We start from the raw sequence: 18,498 nt of genomic DNA on the forward strand, positions 1-18,498 counted from the left end.
TGCCCGAGGTTGGCTCAGCCTCCCTGAGGGGCTTCCTCACCACCCCAGGGGTTTGGGCCAGCCTCGCGAGTGACCCAGAGTCAGGCACTGATGAATGACCAAGACCACCCAGCGGAGGAAGAACCACCCTGGGACGGGCCACGTAGCGGGAGGGGGCAGAACACGAGCTCCATCGAGCAGTGAGCTGAGAGAAATTACGAAAATAAGTTACCTTATGTTCAACAAAATGTAGAGCGTAAAGACAGCCATGTGCTGATTCTTAGGTAGAAGGAGGAGGGAACCGAGGGTTGATTGGTTGTCTTTCCTTCTCTTCTGTATCTCGCTGTCCCATCATGAAGGGCACCTTTTATAAAAACATGTTTGAGGGCTTTGCCACCCTTCCCGTGGGCTTGTCCTAATCCTGGAGACTCAGCTCCTAGGGGACAGACCTTGGCACCTCGGCTGGAGGGAGCACAGCGCGGAGGCCTGGGGTGGGCGTGAGCGTGTGGACAGGACAGCACGTGGCCGGTGGGGCTGGAGCTGGGGACAGACCGGGGCGGTCAGGTGGCCGGCAGGACGGGCGGAGGCGCACGGAGCTGGGCCTTCGCTCCAAGGGTGGGGTTACGCCTGAAGACCCAGAATCAGGAGAACGCCCCGTGCCTTTCGTGGGAGGTGAGCCCCTGAGAGAGCGTTTCCCGCCACAAAGCCCCGCCCCTCCTGGCGTCGTGGAAACTGGGCTGAGCGCTGGGAGGAGGCTGGGGAGCGGGCCGCGTCCTCCCTTCAGCGGCCGCCTTCATCACTTCAGTTTAGTTTAGGACTAAAATTCCCTTCTGAGAGCTGATTCCACCGTCCCGCGCCCCGGCCCCGCCCCAGCCCTGGTCTGGGGTCGTTCTCCCCGCCCCCGGGGCATCAGGGGAGCCGGCGGGGCGACGGCCCCGCCCACGGTGGGGACAAGGCCACGCCCCCCGGGGCGGCGCTCACGCCCTCTCTCCCCGCAGCGGTCGGACCCGCAGCTGCTGGCGCAGTTCTACCACGCGGACGAGGAGCTGAGCCAGGTGGCCGCCGAGCTGGACAGTCTGGACGGGCGGAAGGACCCCCAGCGCTGCACGCTGCTCGTCAGCCAGTTCCGCTCCTGCCAGGTGAGCGGCGGGACGGAGGGGAAGGAGGGCGCGGGCCCGGGGAGCCGTCTCAGGGAGGGAAACCGGACCGGAGTGGGGCGGGGGGGACATCCCGGGGACAAGAGCAGGTTGGAAGGGGCGGGTTCGCGGGACACTCTCCAAGAGGAACGTGGGAGGACGAGGAGCCGGCACGGGGAAGGGGACGACGGCCCGCGGGGCCACCGCAGAGCTGGCACGGTGGCGACCTCCTGCTGTAGGGTTCAGCTGGTCCTGGACACCATGCTGGGAATTCCTCTGGGGTCCCCGAACACCCGGGAGGCTACACCAGCACGAGAGCACGTGGATGAAGCAAGTTTTGTCAAGTGACCGTCAGGGTCGTTCACCAAGTTCTGGAACCTTCTCGGTGTATTCAACCCACCAGTCTGAGCCTCTCCACCGGGGAGGTGAGGGCTGTGCGTCCTAGATCACAGGGCGGGTCCGGGGAAGCAAATGTCCCGTCGTGTGTTTCAAGCATCAAGGGTTCTTACAGAATCCTTGAGGGGGCGGGAGGAGCACACCCCATCCCATTCCCATCTCTCAGGAGGGTCCAGGGACCAAGGGGACAGGAGGGTCTCCTGACTGGCTGGTCTGTCGATGCCCTGCTTCCCCACCGGAGGATGTCCTTCCTGTGCCCTCAGCTCGCCCACCGCTGGCAGCGAGGAGGCCTCTCTCTGCCCCCTCCCCCCACCGCAGGGTAGGGCTCCCTGCAGGGGACTGTGTTTACTCCCAAGGCCACTCATGCCCGCTCACTGGCTATTGTAACTGCATGTTACACAGAGTGACCGAGTTGGGTGAAACTCAGCTTGTGCCTTGCAAGGCCTCGGCAGGGAAAATCAGAGAGGGAGGACGGCCCTGGGACTGGATGCGGGTGAGGCCGCTTTAAAAAGGTCGAGAAACAAGTCATAAAAATCAGCTAAAGTAGTTCACTCTCACATAGCGACACAAGCATCTTTCATTTCTCACTCCTCTCTGAAGACCCCTGTGTCGGGGTCCCCAAAGCCACCCTGGGTTTCCAGCAGGAGGACACGCAGGGCTCACATACTCAGGGCTCTGATCCATCACAGTGAAAGGCTGTGAAGCAGAACCACCGAAGGGAGAGGGCCCGGGGACGAGGTCCAGAGGAAACAGGCGTCAGCTTCCAGAACCTCGTCCCGCGGAGTCACGTGGGCCGCGTTCCACCCCCAGCGACACGCTGTCCCCAGGGAAGCTCGTCAGAGACTCAGAACCGGGGCTCTCATTGGGGGCCCGCAGGCTCCGCAGGCCCCTCTGCCGGGCACACACCAAACTGCAGCCCCGGGGAGGGGGGAAGGGTGTCAGCACAGACACAGCAGGGGAGGCCCAGGGAGCCCCTCATCCCGACACCCCAGCTCCCCGACGCCAGCCCCGCACGCAGGCCTCGCAGAGGGCGGCAGCCAGGCCCGCTGGGAGGACTCCTCTCCCCACAAACGCGTGGCTGAAAGTTATGGCTGAGGCATCCTGGGTGCTGGCTCTGTACTCAGCTGCCCGCCCCAGGAAAATGGACTTAGAAGAGGCGCCAAAGTGAGCCTCCCCGTGTGTACCGTAACTTCATAAAGGCTTGTCACTGTCACATTCGTTTCACTGGCCAGTTACTGGGGCTCCTTGTTTTGTCAGGGGCTCCCACTACAGTGAATTTCTACAAAGCTCAGCTATTTAGGTTGGAAAGTCACTTTCATTTCTAACATCTTTCTTGAAACAGGCTTTTTTTTTGGCTGTGCCGCTCGGCTTGTGGGATCTCAGGTCCCCAACCAGGGACTGAATCAGGGTCATGGCAGTGAAAGCCCGGAATCCTAACCACTAGGCCACCAGGGAACTCCCCGAAACAGGCATTTTGCCATTTCTAATCTTCATTGACCTTCATGATGCCGCCAGTTCGTTCATTCATTCATTCATTCGACAGCGCTCACTTGCAGAGGTGCCCCTGGGCGGAGGGTGGATGATGTCATAGGAGGGAGCCAGGCAGGCGCAGGGGAGGTGGGCATTTGGCAGGCCATTGCGGTCAGGGAGGGACTTCGACAAAGGCCGAGAGCACGGGGTGATGTGTGTGATCACAGCACGAGAACCGAGATAACGTGCAGGTCTGACGGAGGCGGCTGGCTGCGGCCCACTCTGCCGGGTCACTTGCTGGCCTTGATTTTAGAGCACGGTTGCCCTGGGGAGGTCACCCAACTCCAGATGTAGCTGGTCCCCCATCCCCCGAAGTTCCCAGCACCTGTGAGTCAGTTCCAGAGGATGTGGACGCCCCTGCCAAGTACCCAGAGGTCATGAATTTCTCGGCCGTGGGTAGTGGCTCAGCCCCCTGTTGGGGGCACCTCAGGCCTCCCAGGTCCCGTCAGACCAGGTGGACCCTCAGCTGAGCAGGGGGCATCTGTTCAGAGCACGCATGGCAACGCCAGCCTGGCCCGGCTCTGCTTTCCGGGGGCCCCTGCGGGTCCTCACGTTGGTCTCAGGGCTGCTCAGGTCATACCTTCTGGCTGGGGTCAGCTGGACAGGCTGGTGCCATGCTGGGTGTGGTGTTTTGAACCTTCTGACCCGAAATGGGGTCTTCTAGCTAAGTCTCCAGCCTGACCAGGCACGCAGCAGAGGCCCAGTGAACCACAGCTGCTTCTTCTCCCATGTGGCACTGTGGAGGGTGAGGCAGGTGCATTGCGGTTCAGCCTCGCTGGGCTGACTCTCATCCCAATTAGAAGGAATCTAAGTAATGCGCTTTTGCATAAACTAAACTTTCTTCAGGAAAATTGTGGACTAGGGCACACATGAGTATGCAGGTGGTTTCTGATGACTTTTGCACGGGTTTTCGTTTTCCTTCTTGCTTCAGAAAATCATAAAGGATTTAAGAAATGCTGATGGCGCCGTAGGATGAAATGAATTCTGGGTTGTTGTTATGCACTGAACTGTGTCCCCCCCGCCCCAAATTCATGTGTTGAAGCCCTAACTCTTAGTACCGCAGGTGTGACTGCATTTGGAGATGGAGCCTTTAAAGTGCTGATTAAGGTAAAATGAGGTCACTGGGGTGGGCCCTGATCCAATCTGAGTGGTGTCCTTACAAGAAGAGGCTGTTAGGACACAGACAGGCACAGAGGGACGACCATGTGAGGACACTAAATCCCTCATCAGACGATGATTTGCGAACATTTTCTCCCAGTCTGTGGATTATCTTGTCATTCTCCTAGCAGTTTTTTGAAGAGCCTAAGTTTCAAATTTTGATGAAGCCCAATTTACCTATTTGTTTCTTATATACATCATGCTTTTGGTGTCATATCTAAGAAATCTTGGTTTAACCCAAGGTCATCAAATTTTCTCATTTTCTTTCAGAAAGAAAGAAAGGTTTTATATTTATTTATTTGGCTGCGTTGGGTCTTCGTTGCTGTGCGAGGGCTTTCTCTAGTTGCAGTGAGCGGGGGCTACTCTTCCTTGTGGTGTGCGGGCTTCTCACTGTGGTGGCTTCTCTTGTTGCAGAGCACGGGCTCTAGGTGCATGGGCTTCAGTAGTTGTGAGGTTTTATATTTAGGTCTCTCATCCATATTGACCTAACTTTAGTATATGGTGTGAGCTTTCAACCAACATTCAGATTTTTTTTTGCAAATGAATTTTCAATTGTTCTAGCATCATTTGTTGAAAGACCATCCTTTCTCACTGAAAAGACTGTCCTTTTTGTACTAAATTGTTCTTGCACCTTTGTTGAAAATCAGTTGTCCATATCTGTGTGGGTCTATTTCTGGGTTCTCTAGTCTGTTCTGCTGATCTGTCTTAAGGCCAGTATCACACTGTCTTAATTATGGTAGGTTTAAAGTAAGTCCTAAAATCAGAGGGCGTCAGATCTCCAACTTTGTTCTTCTATTTCAAAGTTGTTGTGGCTGTTCTAGGTTCTTTGCATTTCCATATGAAACTTAAAAACAGCCTGCAGATGTCTACAAAAAAGCCTGAGTTTTTGATTGGGATCACATTTAATCTATAGATCAATTTTGGGAAAAGCATTGAGTTTTTCACCATTCAGTGTGATGTTAGCTATCGTAGGGTTTTCATAGATGCTCTTTTTCAGGCTGAGGAAGTTGCCTTCTATTCATAGCTTGCTGAGAGTTTTATCAGGAATGGATGGATGTTGGATTTTTTTCAAATGCTCTCTCTGTGTCTGTTGAGGTTATCCTGTGTTTTTCTTTCCTCTTAGTTTGTTGATATGGTAAATTACATTTCGATTTCATTAACTATTTTTATTACTGTCCGCCCCATCACCCACAGCAACAGCAGCAGTAACAGCAGCTGATCCAGGAGGGACAGATGGGATAAGCCCCTGTAAGGTTCCTACTGTATGTGTGAGGTGGTATCGAACTCTTTGAAAGCAGTCTTATGTCTTTATGTCATACATGTTCGTCTTACATGTGTTTAGACTCACACTATATTGTCAGTGTCTTTGTTTAAACAGTCAAATTTTTTGTATAGAAAATTAAACAATAATAAAGGATCTTGCATTTTTCCCGTGCAGTCGCCCTTTCTGGTCTCTCTGTTCCTTCATGAAGATCTCAGTTTCCATCTGGTGTCTTTTCCCTTTTGCATGAAAGACTTTCTTTAGCATTTTTTGTAGTGCGAGTCTGCTGGTCATGAATTCTTATCTTGCCATCAATTTTGAAAGCTATTTTTGCTGGGTTTAGAATCCTAAGTTGTTAATCATTTCCCCCTCAGTACTTGAAAGATGTTCTTCCACTCTTCTCACTTGCATTGTTTCCAGTGAGAACTCTAATGTCATCTTACCTTTGTTCCTTGTACGTAAATTTTTTTCTCTTGCTACTTGTGAGATTTTCTCTTTTTATTAGTTTTCCTCAATTTGATTATGCTGTGACTTTGTATCGCTTTCTTTGTGTTTCCTGTGCTTAGGGTTCATTGAACTTCTTCGATCTGTGAGTTTATAGTTGTCATTAAATTTTGGGAAAAAATTAGTCACTATTCCTTCACATATTTTTTTCTGTTTCAGTTCTCCTCCTTTTGGGTCTTGAATTGTATGTATTTTGACATGTTGAGGTTGTCCTAGAATTCACTGATGGTCTCTTCTATTATTATTATTGGTATTTTCTCTCTGATAAATTTGGAAAGTTTCAATTGCTATGTCTCCAGGTTTATTGTTCTTTTTTTCTGACCTGTCTAATCTGAGGTTAATCCCATCCGGTGTATTTTTGTTTTCACCTCAGATACTGTAAGTTTTGTCTCTGGATCAGTTTGAGACCTTTTTGTTTCTTCATTGATTCTACGTAACTTTCTGAACACACGAAAGTCCGTTATGACAGCTGCCTTCATCCCCTGTTCTATTACCTCTGTCAGGTCTGGGTTGGTTTCGATGGGTTGCTTTTTCTTTTCATCAGGTGTCATATTTTCTTAATTCTTTGCAAGCCTGGTAATTTTTTAAATTATTTTTTTAAATTAATTAATTATTTATTTTTGGCTGCGTTGGGTCTTTGTTGCTGCACACGGGCTTTCTCTAGTTGCAGCGAGCGGGGGCTACTCTTTGTTGCGGTGCGCAGGCTTCTCATTGCGGTGGCTTCTCTTCGTTGCGGAGCACGGGCTCTAGGAGCGAGGGCTTCAGTAGTTGCAGCGCGCAGGCTTCAGTCGTTGTGGCTTGCGGGCTCTAGAGCGCAGGCTCAGTAGTTGTGGTGCATGGGCTTAGTTGCTCTGTGGCATATGGGATCTTCCCGGACCAGGGCTCGAACCCGTGTCCCCTGCATTGGCAGGCGGATTTTTAACCACGTGCCACCAGGGAAGCCCAAGCCTGGTAATTTTTTAATTGGATGCCTGACCTTGGGAATTTTACCTTGCTGAGAGCTGAATATTTTTGTTTTTCCATAAACTTTTTTGAGCTTTGTTCTGTGATACAGTTTGGTTACTTAGAAATGGTTTGATTCTTTTGCATCCTGTTTCTTTAAGATGTGAGGCAGGATCAGAGCTGTGTTTAGTCTGGGGCTAAGAATAGTCTGCTACTGAGGCGAGACACTTTTGGGTATCTACCCAATGCCCTGTGAACCGTGAACTTCTCTACTCTTCGGCCCTGTGCCCAGCTGAATACTCAGGGGTCTCCCCAGAGGCTGTCTCCCTGGGCAGCTCACTTACGTCTGCTACTCTGTCCTCTGGGTTCTGGCTGCCTTGGTCTCCCCGGGCTCTCAGCCCTATCTCTTCAACTAGGGGGTCTGCTGGGTCCCACGTGGGTACCCTCTGTCCGTGCCGTGACCTGAAACTTCCCTCCAGGCAGTGAGCTGGGCAGTCATAGCTCCCGCCTCATTTGTTTCTCTTCTCTCTGGGATCACTTATTGCCTGACATCCAGTGTCTGGAGAACCGCTGTCTCATTTGCTTCCATTACTGTTGTTTGAAGAGGTAAATTTCATGCATGTTGCTCCACCTTGGCTGGAATCGGACGCCCCAGTAAACGTCCGTTGAGGGACACCATGTGTTCAGCACTGCTCTATCACTGGGGACCCATCAGTGCAGGAAAAAAGACCTCACCCTCAGGCAGCTGCCGTCCTGAGGCTGGGCAGGGTGGGATCACTGCCACTCAAAGGCCACACAACTTTGGGTAAGCCCTGCCACCTTGCTGGGCTGAGATCCCTGGCTCTCAATACCAGCTGACGTTTCCTGAGCACTTGCTGTTATTTTTGCCATTATTTGCTCATTACTTTGTTGAATCGTGAGAAAGAGACCTGCCCACCCAGAAAACCTTTTAAATAGAGCTGACAGTAGGACCACTTGATGTTGGTTGGATTTATTTTTATGTTTTGTGCGATTTCCTTATGGTGCAGAATTTCCTTCAGAGTTCAGTGCGTCAGTTGTTTGCATTAGAAAGTCATGCTTCCCGCTCACATCTACTGCCTAAGAAAAATGAAACTCAAGCCTCAGAGGGTGGAGAGGAGGACTGTTGAGATACAGAATTGCTGAGGGTGAGGGTGTGCTGTCTTTTTCTGGAAAGCAATTTGGTGGAATGTAATTAGGGCCTATAAATGCACTTCACACTCTTGACTTTGTAATGCCACTTCTAGGGATGAGTGGATTCTGAGGGACTAACCCAGAATTCAGTGTCAGGCACCACAGTGGTGATTGCGTTATTCATGGTAAATTAGAAATGACGTAAATGTCCAGCAGAAGAGGAAGCAGGGAGTTAAAAGGATGGTCCACGTGCTGGAATCTTACGTGGCTCCCCGTCACAAGTTGGATTTGTGGAAAGTGGTGATAACACGTCCCAACAGTAAATGACAGCAGCAGAGTACAAAACTATGTCCACAGATGATCCCAACCGTGCTGATGGGAAGCAGCCCACGGGGACAAGACCCGGAAGGAAGCGTGCCACCTGCAGTCACACTGTCCCAAGGACATTCCCTGCCCCTTCACTTTCCCATGTTTCCAGTGTCTCTGGGATGAATGGGTATTAATCTTACCTTTAACAAATTAAAGAAACAAACTAAACTTTCAACGTTCTTGCAATTCTACTGAATGGATGGTAGATGTTTCAAGAACAGGACAATTTTGAGAAAAGAATGGGATGTGATTTAAGATGCAGTAAAACAGGTTGGAGAAGACCAGTCTTACATGTGGTCTCCTACTGAAGTCTGTCCCGACAGCAGGTCTTGCCTGACTGTGTCGCGATCATGCCCAGGATGACACAGACTTATACTGTTAATCAGAGAAGCACAGCAAGTGGGCGGAGAAAATCCACTTTTTGTGTGTCTGTCCACCTAGCAATTCCATCTCTCCAGCTCTCTCCTAAGAAATGTGTGTACAGGAGTTCAGCGAGATGCTCGGGGCGGCCATCGTGGCTGAGGCTGCAGGGGCCCAGGTGCGGGTCAGCAGGGAAAGGTACAGCCGTCACAAAGGGCGATGCACCATGAACTTGGTGACTGACGTGGGAAGCGCCCTCAGCCCTCATGGCGGGTGCTCCAGACACCTGGACGTGGGGAAGGGTGTGCTCTTCACTCTGGATACTTCTGGAAAGTTTGAGCTCCTTGTAGCAGTTGCAGAGCAGGCCCACGTGTGCTACCACATCACCTGGTCATCCTAAGCTGCACTGGGCTTGCTTCTCTGACTTTCCAAGCAGTCCTGCCAGCCGCCAGCTGGAGCTGCGTCTTAGCGCACTTCCTGTTTCTGTTTCAGGACAACGTGTTGAACATCATTAACCAGATCATGGATGTGTGCATCCCCCAGGAGCGCGCCCCGCGGGATTTCTGTGTCAAGTTCCCCGAGGAGATCCGGCACGACAACCTGGCCGGCCAGCTCTGGTTTGGCGCCGAGGTAGTGGGTGGCCGCCGGGGTCCGGGGTCACGATGCTGGGCGTTGCCCAGCTGCTCCTCTACGACGCTCACCCGTGTGCAGCTACAGGTGCAGGGCCCGGCGTCTCCTCCTCCAGGGGTTACACATGGTGCTGAGCCTGTAGGGTCGCGGGGAGGCGAGAACATGCTCCCTGGAAACTATACACAAGCAGATACAGACACGAGGCCTCACATGTGATTTCTATGAGGTTCTCAGGCCCCCAGACACGTAGGGCCTAAAAGCGGTTCTTTATGACAGTAATGCTGGTATTCGGAAGAGCACTGCCCGCCCGCACCCGCAGGACTGTTTCTTCTTGCGGGGCGGGGCCGCTGCGCCCTGGCCCACACTCCAGCCGCCACTCACATAGCCCCTCCGGTCTTGGTCTTCACCTCCCAAGGAGGAGCCTGAGGCACGGGAGGGAGGTGCCCGCCCGGGGAGGCAGGACCAGCCTCACCCCAGCTAGGGGTGACCCGTGGGACACCCAGACGACCCCCTGGCCTTGCTCTCGGGACCCTAGGGGCGTGCGCGGCCCGGTCCTCCCCGCCTCAGCTCTGCAGGACTCCTGGAATGCCCCCCTCCCCCACGCTGCCGGGCTCTCGTGCCCACCTGCTCCCCCGTTTCAGCCCATTCCACCCGGCTCCTCTGAGCCGCACCTGGTTGGGGCGTCCCTGCTGGGGCCCTGGGTAGGCCGTCTCTCCCCCCAGCCTCAGTGCTCAGCTCTGCAAAGCGGGTCCCAGGGGCAGGGGCAGCTGTGGAAGCCATGAGGTGATGCAGGGAGCCTTTATGGACACGAGGCGTCTGCTTCCTAGAACGCCTGGAGATGTTGGGGCGCCGCGGTCAGCCCCGGTGCGGTGGACCTGGAGTATGGCCGGAACCTGGTGTCTGTGGGCCGGGTGGGGAGGGGACAGGGGTCACATGGCCCGGAGGCCCCTGCATGGAGCCCCCAAACCCGAGGGCGTTTGTCCTCACCGCCATGATGGCTCTGCATCTAAGAGAAACCAGGAGGGAGCAGGCGCCCCAGAGCGGAGGGGGGAGGGGGGGCAGGAATATGAGGGAGGGGCTCCCGGAAGGGAGGCCCAGGAGGCGTCTCCGGGATGAGGCGCCCCAGCCCCGCCGTTCTTCTGCCCTCCGGTCCCACCTCTGGCTGTACAGTCTTCTCGGGCGCCGTGGGTGGGGGGGCCTTTCTCAGCGCCCGCTGTCGTGGGTTCCGGAAGCCCGCACGCTCCGGGCGCCGAGGACACGCGGGTGGGGCCTCCCTGACGCCCTCTGCCGCCCGCAGTGCCTGGCCGCCGGCTCCATCATCATGAACCGCGAGCTGGAGAGCATGGCCATGCGGCCGCTGGCCAAGGAGCTGACCCGCAGCCTGGAGGACGTGCGCGGCGCCCTCCGCGACCAGGCGCTGCGGGACCTCAACACCTACACGGAGAAGATGCGGGAGGCGCTCAGGCACTTCGACGTGCTGTTCGCCGAGTTCGAGCTGAGGTGACCGAGGAACCCTAACCCTTTGCCCCGCGGGGAGGGCTGGGGGCGGGCAGCTCCGCCGGGCTCTGCGTCTGCAGCTGGGAAGCTCCGCGGCGGGAGGCGCGGGCGGGTTCCGGGCCGTCGCGGGGGGGCGGGGGCGGGCAGAGGCGACCGAGGGACGCGGGGGACGCCGGGTGCCGCCCAGCACCTCTGCCGCTGGTGGTCCTGCGGGTGAAGGTCACGGTCAGCACAACGCCCCGCCCCCAGCACGTCTCTGTGCCCGGACGTGGGACGCTGCAGAAGCCAGGAGGAAGTGGTGGCCGCTCAGGGGCCTGCTGGGGCCCCAAGCTCCGTGGGGTGAGGTGGGCGCCTCTCCAAAGCAGCGGGTCTGCCCTCCCCACCCCCACCAGCTCCCTGGGGCGTGCCTACCCGCGGCTGAGGACATGGCGTGGTCCTTGGGGCCCTCACGGGACGGGCTCTGGAGGACCCGGGACTGCGGGGAGGGGCCTGCGCCGTGTCCACAGACACGGAGACGCTGGAGGTAGATGAGGAGCAGGACCCCAAAGCCCGTCCACGGTGGCCCGGTTAATGAAAGCTGTCCGTCCTGTGCCGTGTGGGCCCCAGAAGGAAGTCAGGCATTCCAGCCGGTTCTCTAGGGAGTGGGCGCCACAAGTGAGGTTTATAGCTTCGGCCGGCTCTGTCTGCTCCACATCTTTCCAACTGAGCTTTCGTAACAAGAAAAACTAGTTAGTGACAGAAAAATGTTCTCACCTGGGGAGTGGGTGGAGCCCCCTGGCCCTGCTCTGCGTGGGGGCCCAGGGGTTGTCCGTCCGCCCTAAACAGGGTCATTCACTCCCTCGAGGCTGGGGACCGTCGCGGCAGTGGGCAGTGGCGGTTCCAGGATGGGCAGGGCTGTGGGACCCAAGGAGGCGCTGGTTGAGGCCTGACCCAGGGAGAAGCTTTGGCTCAAAATATAAACGGTGATGCTGGGGGTGTGTGTTTATGAAGCTGCTGAGATGCGGCCGGGCTGCAGTTGGAGGGACCTCATTTGGTTGTCAGTTAAGACACCCTCGGTTCCGGGAGACACCAGGTGGCCCTCACTCCCTTCTCTCTGTTTGCAGCTACGTGTCGGCCATGGTGCCCGTGAAGTCCCCCCGGGAGTACTACGTGCAGCAGGAGGTCATCGTGCTGTTCTGTGAGACGGTGGAGAGGTGAGGCCACCCGGGAATGGCGGGGCCCGGCTCCTCCTGCTGCCCCAGGCCTGGCGAGGGCTGCACCCGGACAGGGGCACCATGTGCATGTGCCACGGGGCCTCCACACACACACCTGTTCCTCAGCCCCGGCGTCCCCTTTCTCTGGGCCCACACCCTGCAGGTGGAGCTCACATGGTTGGGAAGGGCTCCATGCTCACCTCCTCTCCTCCCTCACACCTCACCTCCCTCACCTCCCTCACTCCTCACCTCCCTCACCTCCCTCACCTTCTCACCTCCCTCACCTCCCTCACCTCCCTCACCTCCTCACCTCAACTCCTCCTCTCCTCACCTCCCCATCTCCTCACCTCTTGCTCTCCTCATCTCCTCACCTCTTCCTCTCCTCATCTCCTCACATTTTTACCTCCTCACTCCCCACCTCCTCCTTTCCTTTCCTCCACTCCTCTTCCCTACAGGCCAGGATGGAACCCTTGCTGAGCTGGGTTTTGGGGGTGAATCATCAGTATTCTCATCATGGCTTGTATGGGGTGTGTAGGGTCAGATTTGAGATCAGATTTTCTGAATAGACTTTGGGACTAAGATTTAACCTAGAATGTTCCTTATATGTGATTTGTGCTTCAGTAGTAGGTAGATTTTGAAGCTGTCTAATATCACATCGTAAGTTTGTTAATATTAAAGACGGATTTTTCACTGTTATATGTTGAGAGATATTTCAAATCACCCAAGAATAAGATGACAGGAAATACCTTTTATTTAGAACATGATGATGCCAGCAGCGCTTGCTCATGCATGTAGAGAAAGTGTCTCGTATGCCTGCGAGAGAGAAGAAATCCAGGAGAGCAATTCGGGTTTCTTGGTGGCGTTAAATGGTTCAGAGCAGCGTTCCTGCTCCGTGTTTATTCTTGCCGCTTTGGACGCCGGACAGCATAGCTGTCCTCACCAGCTCCCCTCGGCGAGCACTTCTCACTCACCCCTGCTTCTTCCCGTCAGCGGTGGGGTCGGGAAGTGGGAAGATGGGGGAGGCCGAGCGTCGGCCGCCTGCGCCGGACCTTGCAGAGCGGGGCTCGTCCAGCAGCTGGCCGCCGGGCGCGGACGTGGGTGAGGGTTGCACGGCTGCCTTCCCCTCCCCCGTCTGGCCGTGGGTCGCCCCTGCTCACTCTCTCCCTCCCCTGCCAGGGCCCTGGACTTCGGGTACCTGACCCAGGACATGATCGACGACTACGAGCCAGCCCTCATGTTCACCATCCCCAGGTTGGCCATCGTGTGGTGAGTGTCCCCCTGCCCGGGACGGTCGTTTCTCAGAAACCTGGCAGGGTTGTCGGGTCCGTGGTGCCAGGCCCCTCTGGGTGGTGGTAAGTGGTACTCGTACCCCGAAGGTGGCTGCTCAGCCGCCCCAGAGCAGCTGCCAGGCGGTCCTGCCCTTGTCCCAGCAGCCCAGGAGCCAGGTGTTCCGAGTGCCCCCCACTCAGCCAGCCTAGACGGTGCGGGGCGGGTGAGCACGACAGCCACGTGCGCTCCCAGCCCTGGGGGGAGGCCTCCACGCTCAGGCACGGGGGCCCAGCAGGGGCTGTGGGAGCGGCTTTGTAGGGACGCGAGGCGAGGTGCCCCTGGTCCCCGCAGGAGGATGTGTTGGGCGTGTTTGGAGGATTCATGGGCTGGCAGGGAGGTGGAGCCTGTTGGGTGAGGGGCAGGTGGGTGGCGCCGGCCTTGCGATGGGGTGGGAGCACGGCTGCTGAGAGCAGGGGGGCGCTGGGTTAGGCCTCTGGGGTCTGTGGCCTCAAAGGTGTCACGGCAGCACGTGGGGTCGGTCGTCAAGCACGCCTGACGGGAAGTACTCGGTCATGTGCTGAGCGTTGCGGAGCCTCTCAGAGCCAAGGTCAGAGCCCAGCTGTTCTGGGCTCGGTCCGCTGCTGCTCAGCCGCACCCGGACTCCCAGAGACCGCCTTCCCTCCCGCCAGGTGAGGGAGCGTGGGGCGGGTGGGCCCGGGGGCCCGGGGGGGCAGCTAGGCAGGGAGCCGGCTGTAGGTGTGGATGTCAGCGGACTGGCCTGGGGGGCGTGGGGTGGACACAGGCCTGGGGAGGCCTCGCTGCGGGGGAGCACCTCCTGCAGCAGGTCCGTGGGGCGGTGGCAGCGCTGCAGGATGGCCCAGCCTCTGGGACAGAGGGGCGTCCCTGGGCCGCAGGGAGCTGGACGAGTCGTGTGCCGCGTGCAGGAGGGGTGGGGAGCAGGCCGGGCAGACGACCCTGGGCCGGGCCAGAAGCGTCTTCCACTGCCCGGGACCGTGGAGGTGTAATGGCAGGGAGCCTGACGTGCCGTGAAGCGCAGAGAGGACTTGGCGATGAGGGCCTGGGGGGGGGCAGGCAGGCGGGGTGGGGCTGCCAGTGCCCAGCGTTGCGGGAAAGCCTGAGCGGCCGCCTCCGGGGTACAGGGTCAGCGCCCCGCACTTGCGTCTTCCCTTGGGCTTGGGGACCGGCCTGGCCCCCACCTCGCTCTTCCTGGCCTCACTGTGCTCCAGAGCTGCCTTCCCTCTGGGAGGTCTCTGCAGTGGTCTTGGGAGGAGCCAGAACCTTTCCAGAACCTCCCGTCAGTTTCCACTGTCTTAGAGGGAACCTGTTCTAAATCTCAGGGGAGGGCTAGAGACTCTTAGACAGCACGCCTGTCTTAAGATAAAAGCGAGGACGTTGAACAGAAACACGTGTCTCTGGGTTTCCGTGCTCGAGTCCGTGGTGTGTGCTCAGCTCTTTGCGGCCCAAGGCTAGGGTGTGCAGGATGGTGTTGTCCGGCCTCGCCATGCTCACTAGCTGGCCTTCCGAGGCCACTTCTCCCTGAGTGGGGTCACTGGGCCCTCTCTGCTGACCTCAGGCCACCTTCTGACACCTGAACTTGTCTGGGTCCTTGTCCTGGGAGTGCCCTGGGCGGGGCCTTTTTTCCTGTCGGGCACCTCCTGGAGGCCTCGCGTGGGGTCCTCTCCAGCTTAGGCTGGAGGGAGGCTTGGAAGCAGAGCCGCGGGACCTCCGAGGTCATGAGGGGAGGCTCTGAGTCACAGCGAGCAGAGGCTGGGTCTGAAGTTGAAGTGGAGGGGGAGCAGGAGCCCAGAGTCTGGGGGGTGCTTCACGGCGGCCACTGAGAAGCCCTCAGGCCCCCTAGAACCCGCAGCCCCCCATCAGAAGCAGGTCTCTAACCTCGGAGCCAGGCTGTGGGTCTGAGGGTCTGAGGAGCGCCAGGCTTAACCAGAAGGAGCGGGGAGAGCTGGCTTGTAAGCAGCTGGTCCTAGAGCCAGCCGCCCCCTTCGGGGACGCTCACAGGGTCCCTGCGGGACCCACGGTGCAGCCACCCGGCCCCCTCTCGCGATTCCTCATTGCCCACAGTGGCCACTGCTGCCCAGCTTGGGGCCCAGGACTCACTCCTTCCTGCATTCACCTGTGAGCATGTATTAAGCGCCTACTGCATGCCGGCCCTGTGCTTGTCCCCAGAGATAAGGGGATGACCGTGAGGGAGGTGCACACGTACACAAGACAGGCAGTTGCCATGGAGTATTCTGGATGCTGGGATGCGGTTGAGGGTTTGGTGCAGGGACCCTCTGGGGTGGATCTCTTCTCCTGGGCCAGCGAAGGTTCCCCTCCAGTCCCCTGGCCCACCTGCTTCTTGGCAGCCGAGGGCTCGGGCCTTCCTGTGGCTCCAGCCCGTGGGAGCAAAGGCGAGTGTGGACAATGCCCCCTGCCCTGCCCCCTGCAATCTCAGGGTCCCCTCCAACCTTCTCTCCCCGCCTCACCTGCAGCCCACTCGTTCCCTGGTGCTCACCACTTCCTGCACAGGGTGTTCACATGTTTCCTCCCAGGAGATTACTTTTAAGCCATGTTATTGAGATAAAATTCACATAGCATATGACTCACCCATTTGAAGTGTACAATTCAGTGGTTCTTAGTCAATTTGCAGAGTTGTGCAACCGTCACCACTAATTTCAGGACATTGTCATCACTGAAAAGGTACCGCTTACCCCTCAGCCATCACCTCCACCCTGTAATCCCATCTCTCTGTAGATTTGCCTGTTGGGGATATTTCATGTAAATAGGATTTGGGTGACTTTTGTGTCTCCCCCACGGGCCTATAAGTGTCACGGGGCTGGGGTGCTCACCCGCATTCACTCACATGTCCTTAGTGCCTGGCAGGTGGTAGTACGGTGAATTTTCATAGAATTTTGTTGTGCTGATCTGACAGGGCACAAATATGAATTTGTAAAGTTTTTCCCTGAAGTTTTACTTTTCATCATAAAAATTTGATGGGGGTGGTATAGATCCAGAATTAAGGGATTGATTAAAAATGATACTCTAGCTATTTAAACAACATTAAGGATGAATCTCAAATGTCAGAGAAGAATTCCTAGTGTATCAAGTACAAAAATCGTCACCAAACAGTGTGTCTCTACTAGATTTCTGAACATGATAGGTATAAGTTTTGTAACAGAAATCAAAGCAATAAATGTTACTTTTTTATTGTAATAAAATATGCATGACATAAAACTGACCATTTTAACCCTTTCTGAATGTGCACAATGGCATTAAGTACATTCACATCGTGCAACCGTGTGTGTGTGTGTGTGTGTGTGAGCACGTGCATGTGCGCATGTGTGTTGGTTGCGTTTCTCTGGAGAGCTCTGACCAACACACACGTGAATCTTTCTCTTTTCTTTTTCTTCTTATTTTTAAATTAATTTTTATTGGAGTATGGCTGATTTACAATGCTGTTAGTTTCAGGTGTACAGCAAAGTGAATCAGTTACACATATACATATATCCACTCTTTTCTAGGTTCTTTTCCCATATAGGGCATTACGGAGTATTGAGTAGAGTTCCCTGTGCTCTACAGTAGGTCCTTATTAGTTATCTATTTTATATATAGTAGTGTGTATATGAGGAGGTGAATCTTTGTCTTCTGAGATTTGGTGGTGGATTCTTAGATTTGACACCAAAAGTGTGAGCAACAAATTTTTAAAAATAATACATTGGACTTTATCAAAATTAAAACTCTGTGCATCAAAGGACACTACCAAGAAAGTGAAAGACACCTAAAGCGTGGGGGTGGGGCGGGCCCTCCCTCCATGCCGGGCGCGCTCCCCCGGCCCACGTGAGCTGGACCTGGGCCGACCCCTCACCATCCCCCACATTATGCCGGGGCACCCCCAGGCCCAGCCACGTGCCTGCCAGGCTCCGCTGTGGGGCTGCCTTGCGTGCACGCGGGCTGTGTGGGCTGAGAGGGCGCGATGCCCGGGTCACCAGCCCTCTGGGGCTGAAGCTCGCCCTCTGATGGCTTGTTTCCAGGCCTGGTTCCCCCCATCTCCCCTCCCCACCCCCGCCCGTTGCATCAGCACCCGGGCCAGCTGGACACTGAACAGGTGTCTGCTGAGCTCCTCCTGGGACACGAAGGCCAGCCTCACCCTTGTCCCCAGGGGTGCCCCGTCATGGGGACGCAGAAACGTGGCCGCTCCACCACCTCCTCTCTGCCCATCCTGGCAGTTGGCGGCACTTCCCGGGAGGGAACCCTGGGTGCTTGGGCGCGTGGCAGCACCGCTGGACAGAGCCGTGGGGACGGCCTAGGTCCCCCGATCCCCCATCGGAGGGGGTGGGCACGGTGGCTTTAGGGGTCTGTGCACAGAGCTCTCCTGCTGAATGGATTCTTTTCTGGGGCTCACAGCTCCATGAGGCCGTGCTGGGCAGGAGGGCCCCTGCTTGCTCACTGGGGGGCAGCCCAGGCCTCCCCAGGACCCAGGAGAGGAGACAGGGTCCCTCCCTGCCCCCTTCGCTGCTTTCTGAAAGAGGAGATGGCCAGGATTCCCCAAACTCGCCTTTCTTCTGCCTGTTTTCACTCTGCCTTTGCGCTGAGACCACCGCATTTACCCACCAAGTTAAGGCTCTGTCTTGGGAAATCGTCCCTCAAACACGGTTAGTTGAACCATGACCGTTAGCTCATGGAAGATCCGTGAAACAGCCCAGAAGGAATGGAGGCCCGGCCGTGCCCTCTGCCCTCCGCTGGCTCAGGACACAGGCCCTCCCGCTGCCCAGGCGAGCTGGCCTCTCCTCGGGGCCTGGAGGCCGCTGGTCTGCTGGTCGCGGCCAGGTGTGCCCCAGGGGGGCCTCACAGCCCATGTTTCTCCTGTTTTTAGAAAAAAAGGAGATCTTTTTGCCCATGAAACGGACCTTTTTTTAGGGGAAAAGTCTCCTCATTCAACTTTGTTTATCAGTTTTTCTCACTGAACTGGATGTTTTCCAGAACTAGTGGGGGCTCCCAGCTGGATGGGTGACCAGACCCTGAGGCCTGAAATAAGATCCTGTTCATCCTCAGAGACGTGCTGGCGGCTCCTCATTTACACAAACAAGCCCCCGAGGCGCCGACC

At 56.3% G+C, this 18,498-nt stretch overlaps 1 protein-coding gene across 9 annotated transcripts in view; it reads left to right on the forward strand.

Moving 5' to 3' along the window:
- Positions 1 to 18,498, forward strand: part of ZFYVE28 (zinc finger FYVE-type containing 28) — a 114,349-nt gene that overhangs the window by 54,607 nt on the left and 41,244 nt on the right. For all 9 annotated transcript variants that reach the window (XR_014244231.1, XR_014244232.1, XM_082390930.1 and 6 more), the window contains exons 2-6: positions 978 to 1,118; positions 9,280 to 9,417; positions 10,715 to 10,917; positions 12,018 to 12,107; positions 13,284 to 13,373. Coding sequence is in view for 7 of the 9 variants with exons in the window: in XM_082390930.1 (XP_082247056.1) it covers positions 978 to 1,118; positions 9,280 to 9,417; positions 10,715 to 10,917; positions 12,018 to 12,107; positions 13,284 to 13,373 (662 nt within the window). In the remaining 2 variants the exon portion in view is untranslated. The remainder of the gene's footprint in view (positions 1 to 977; positions 1,119 to 9,279; positions 9,418 to 10,714; positions 10,918 to 12,017; positions 12,108 to 13,283; positions 13,374 to 18,498) is intronic.

The sequence above is a fragment of the Balaenoptera borealis genome (assembly GCF_965194805.1).
Source record: "Balaenoptera borealis genome assembly, chromosome: 4".
In the NCBI taxonomy this organism is placed as follows: domain Eukaryota; kingdom Metazoa; phylum Chordata; class Mammalia; order Artiodactyla; family Balaenopteridae; genus Balaenoptera; species Balaenoptera borealis.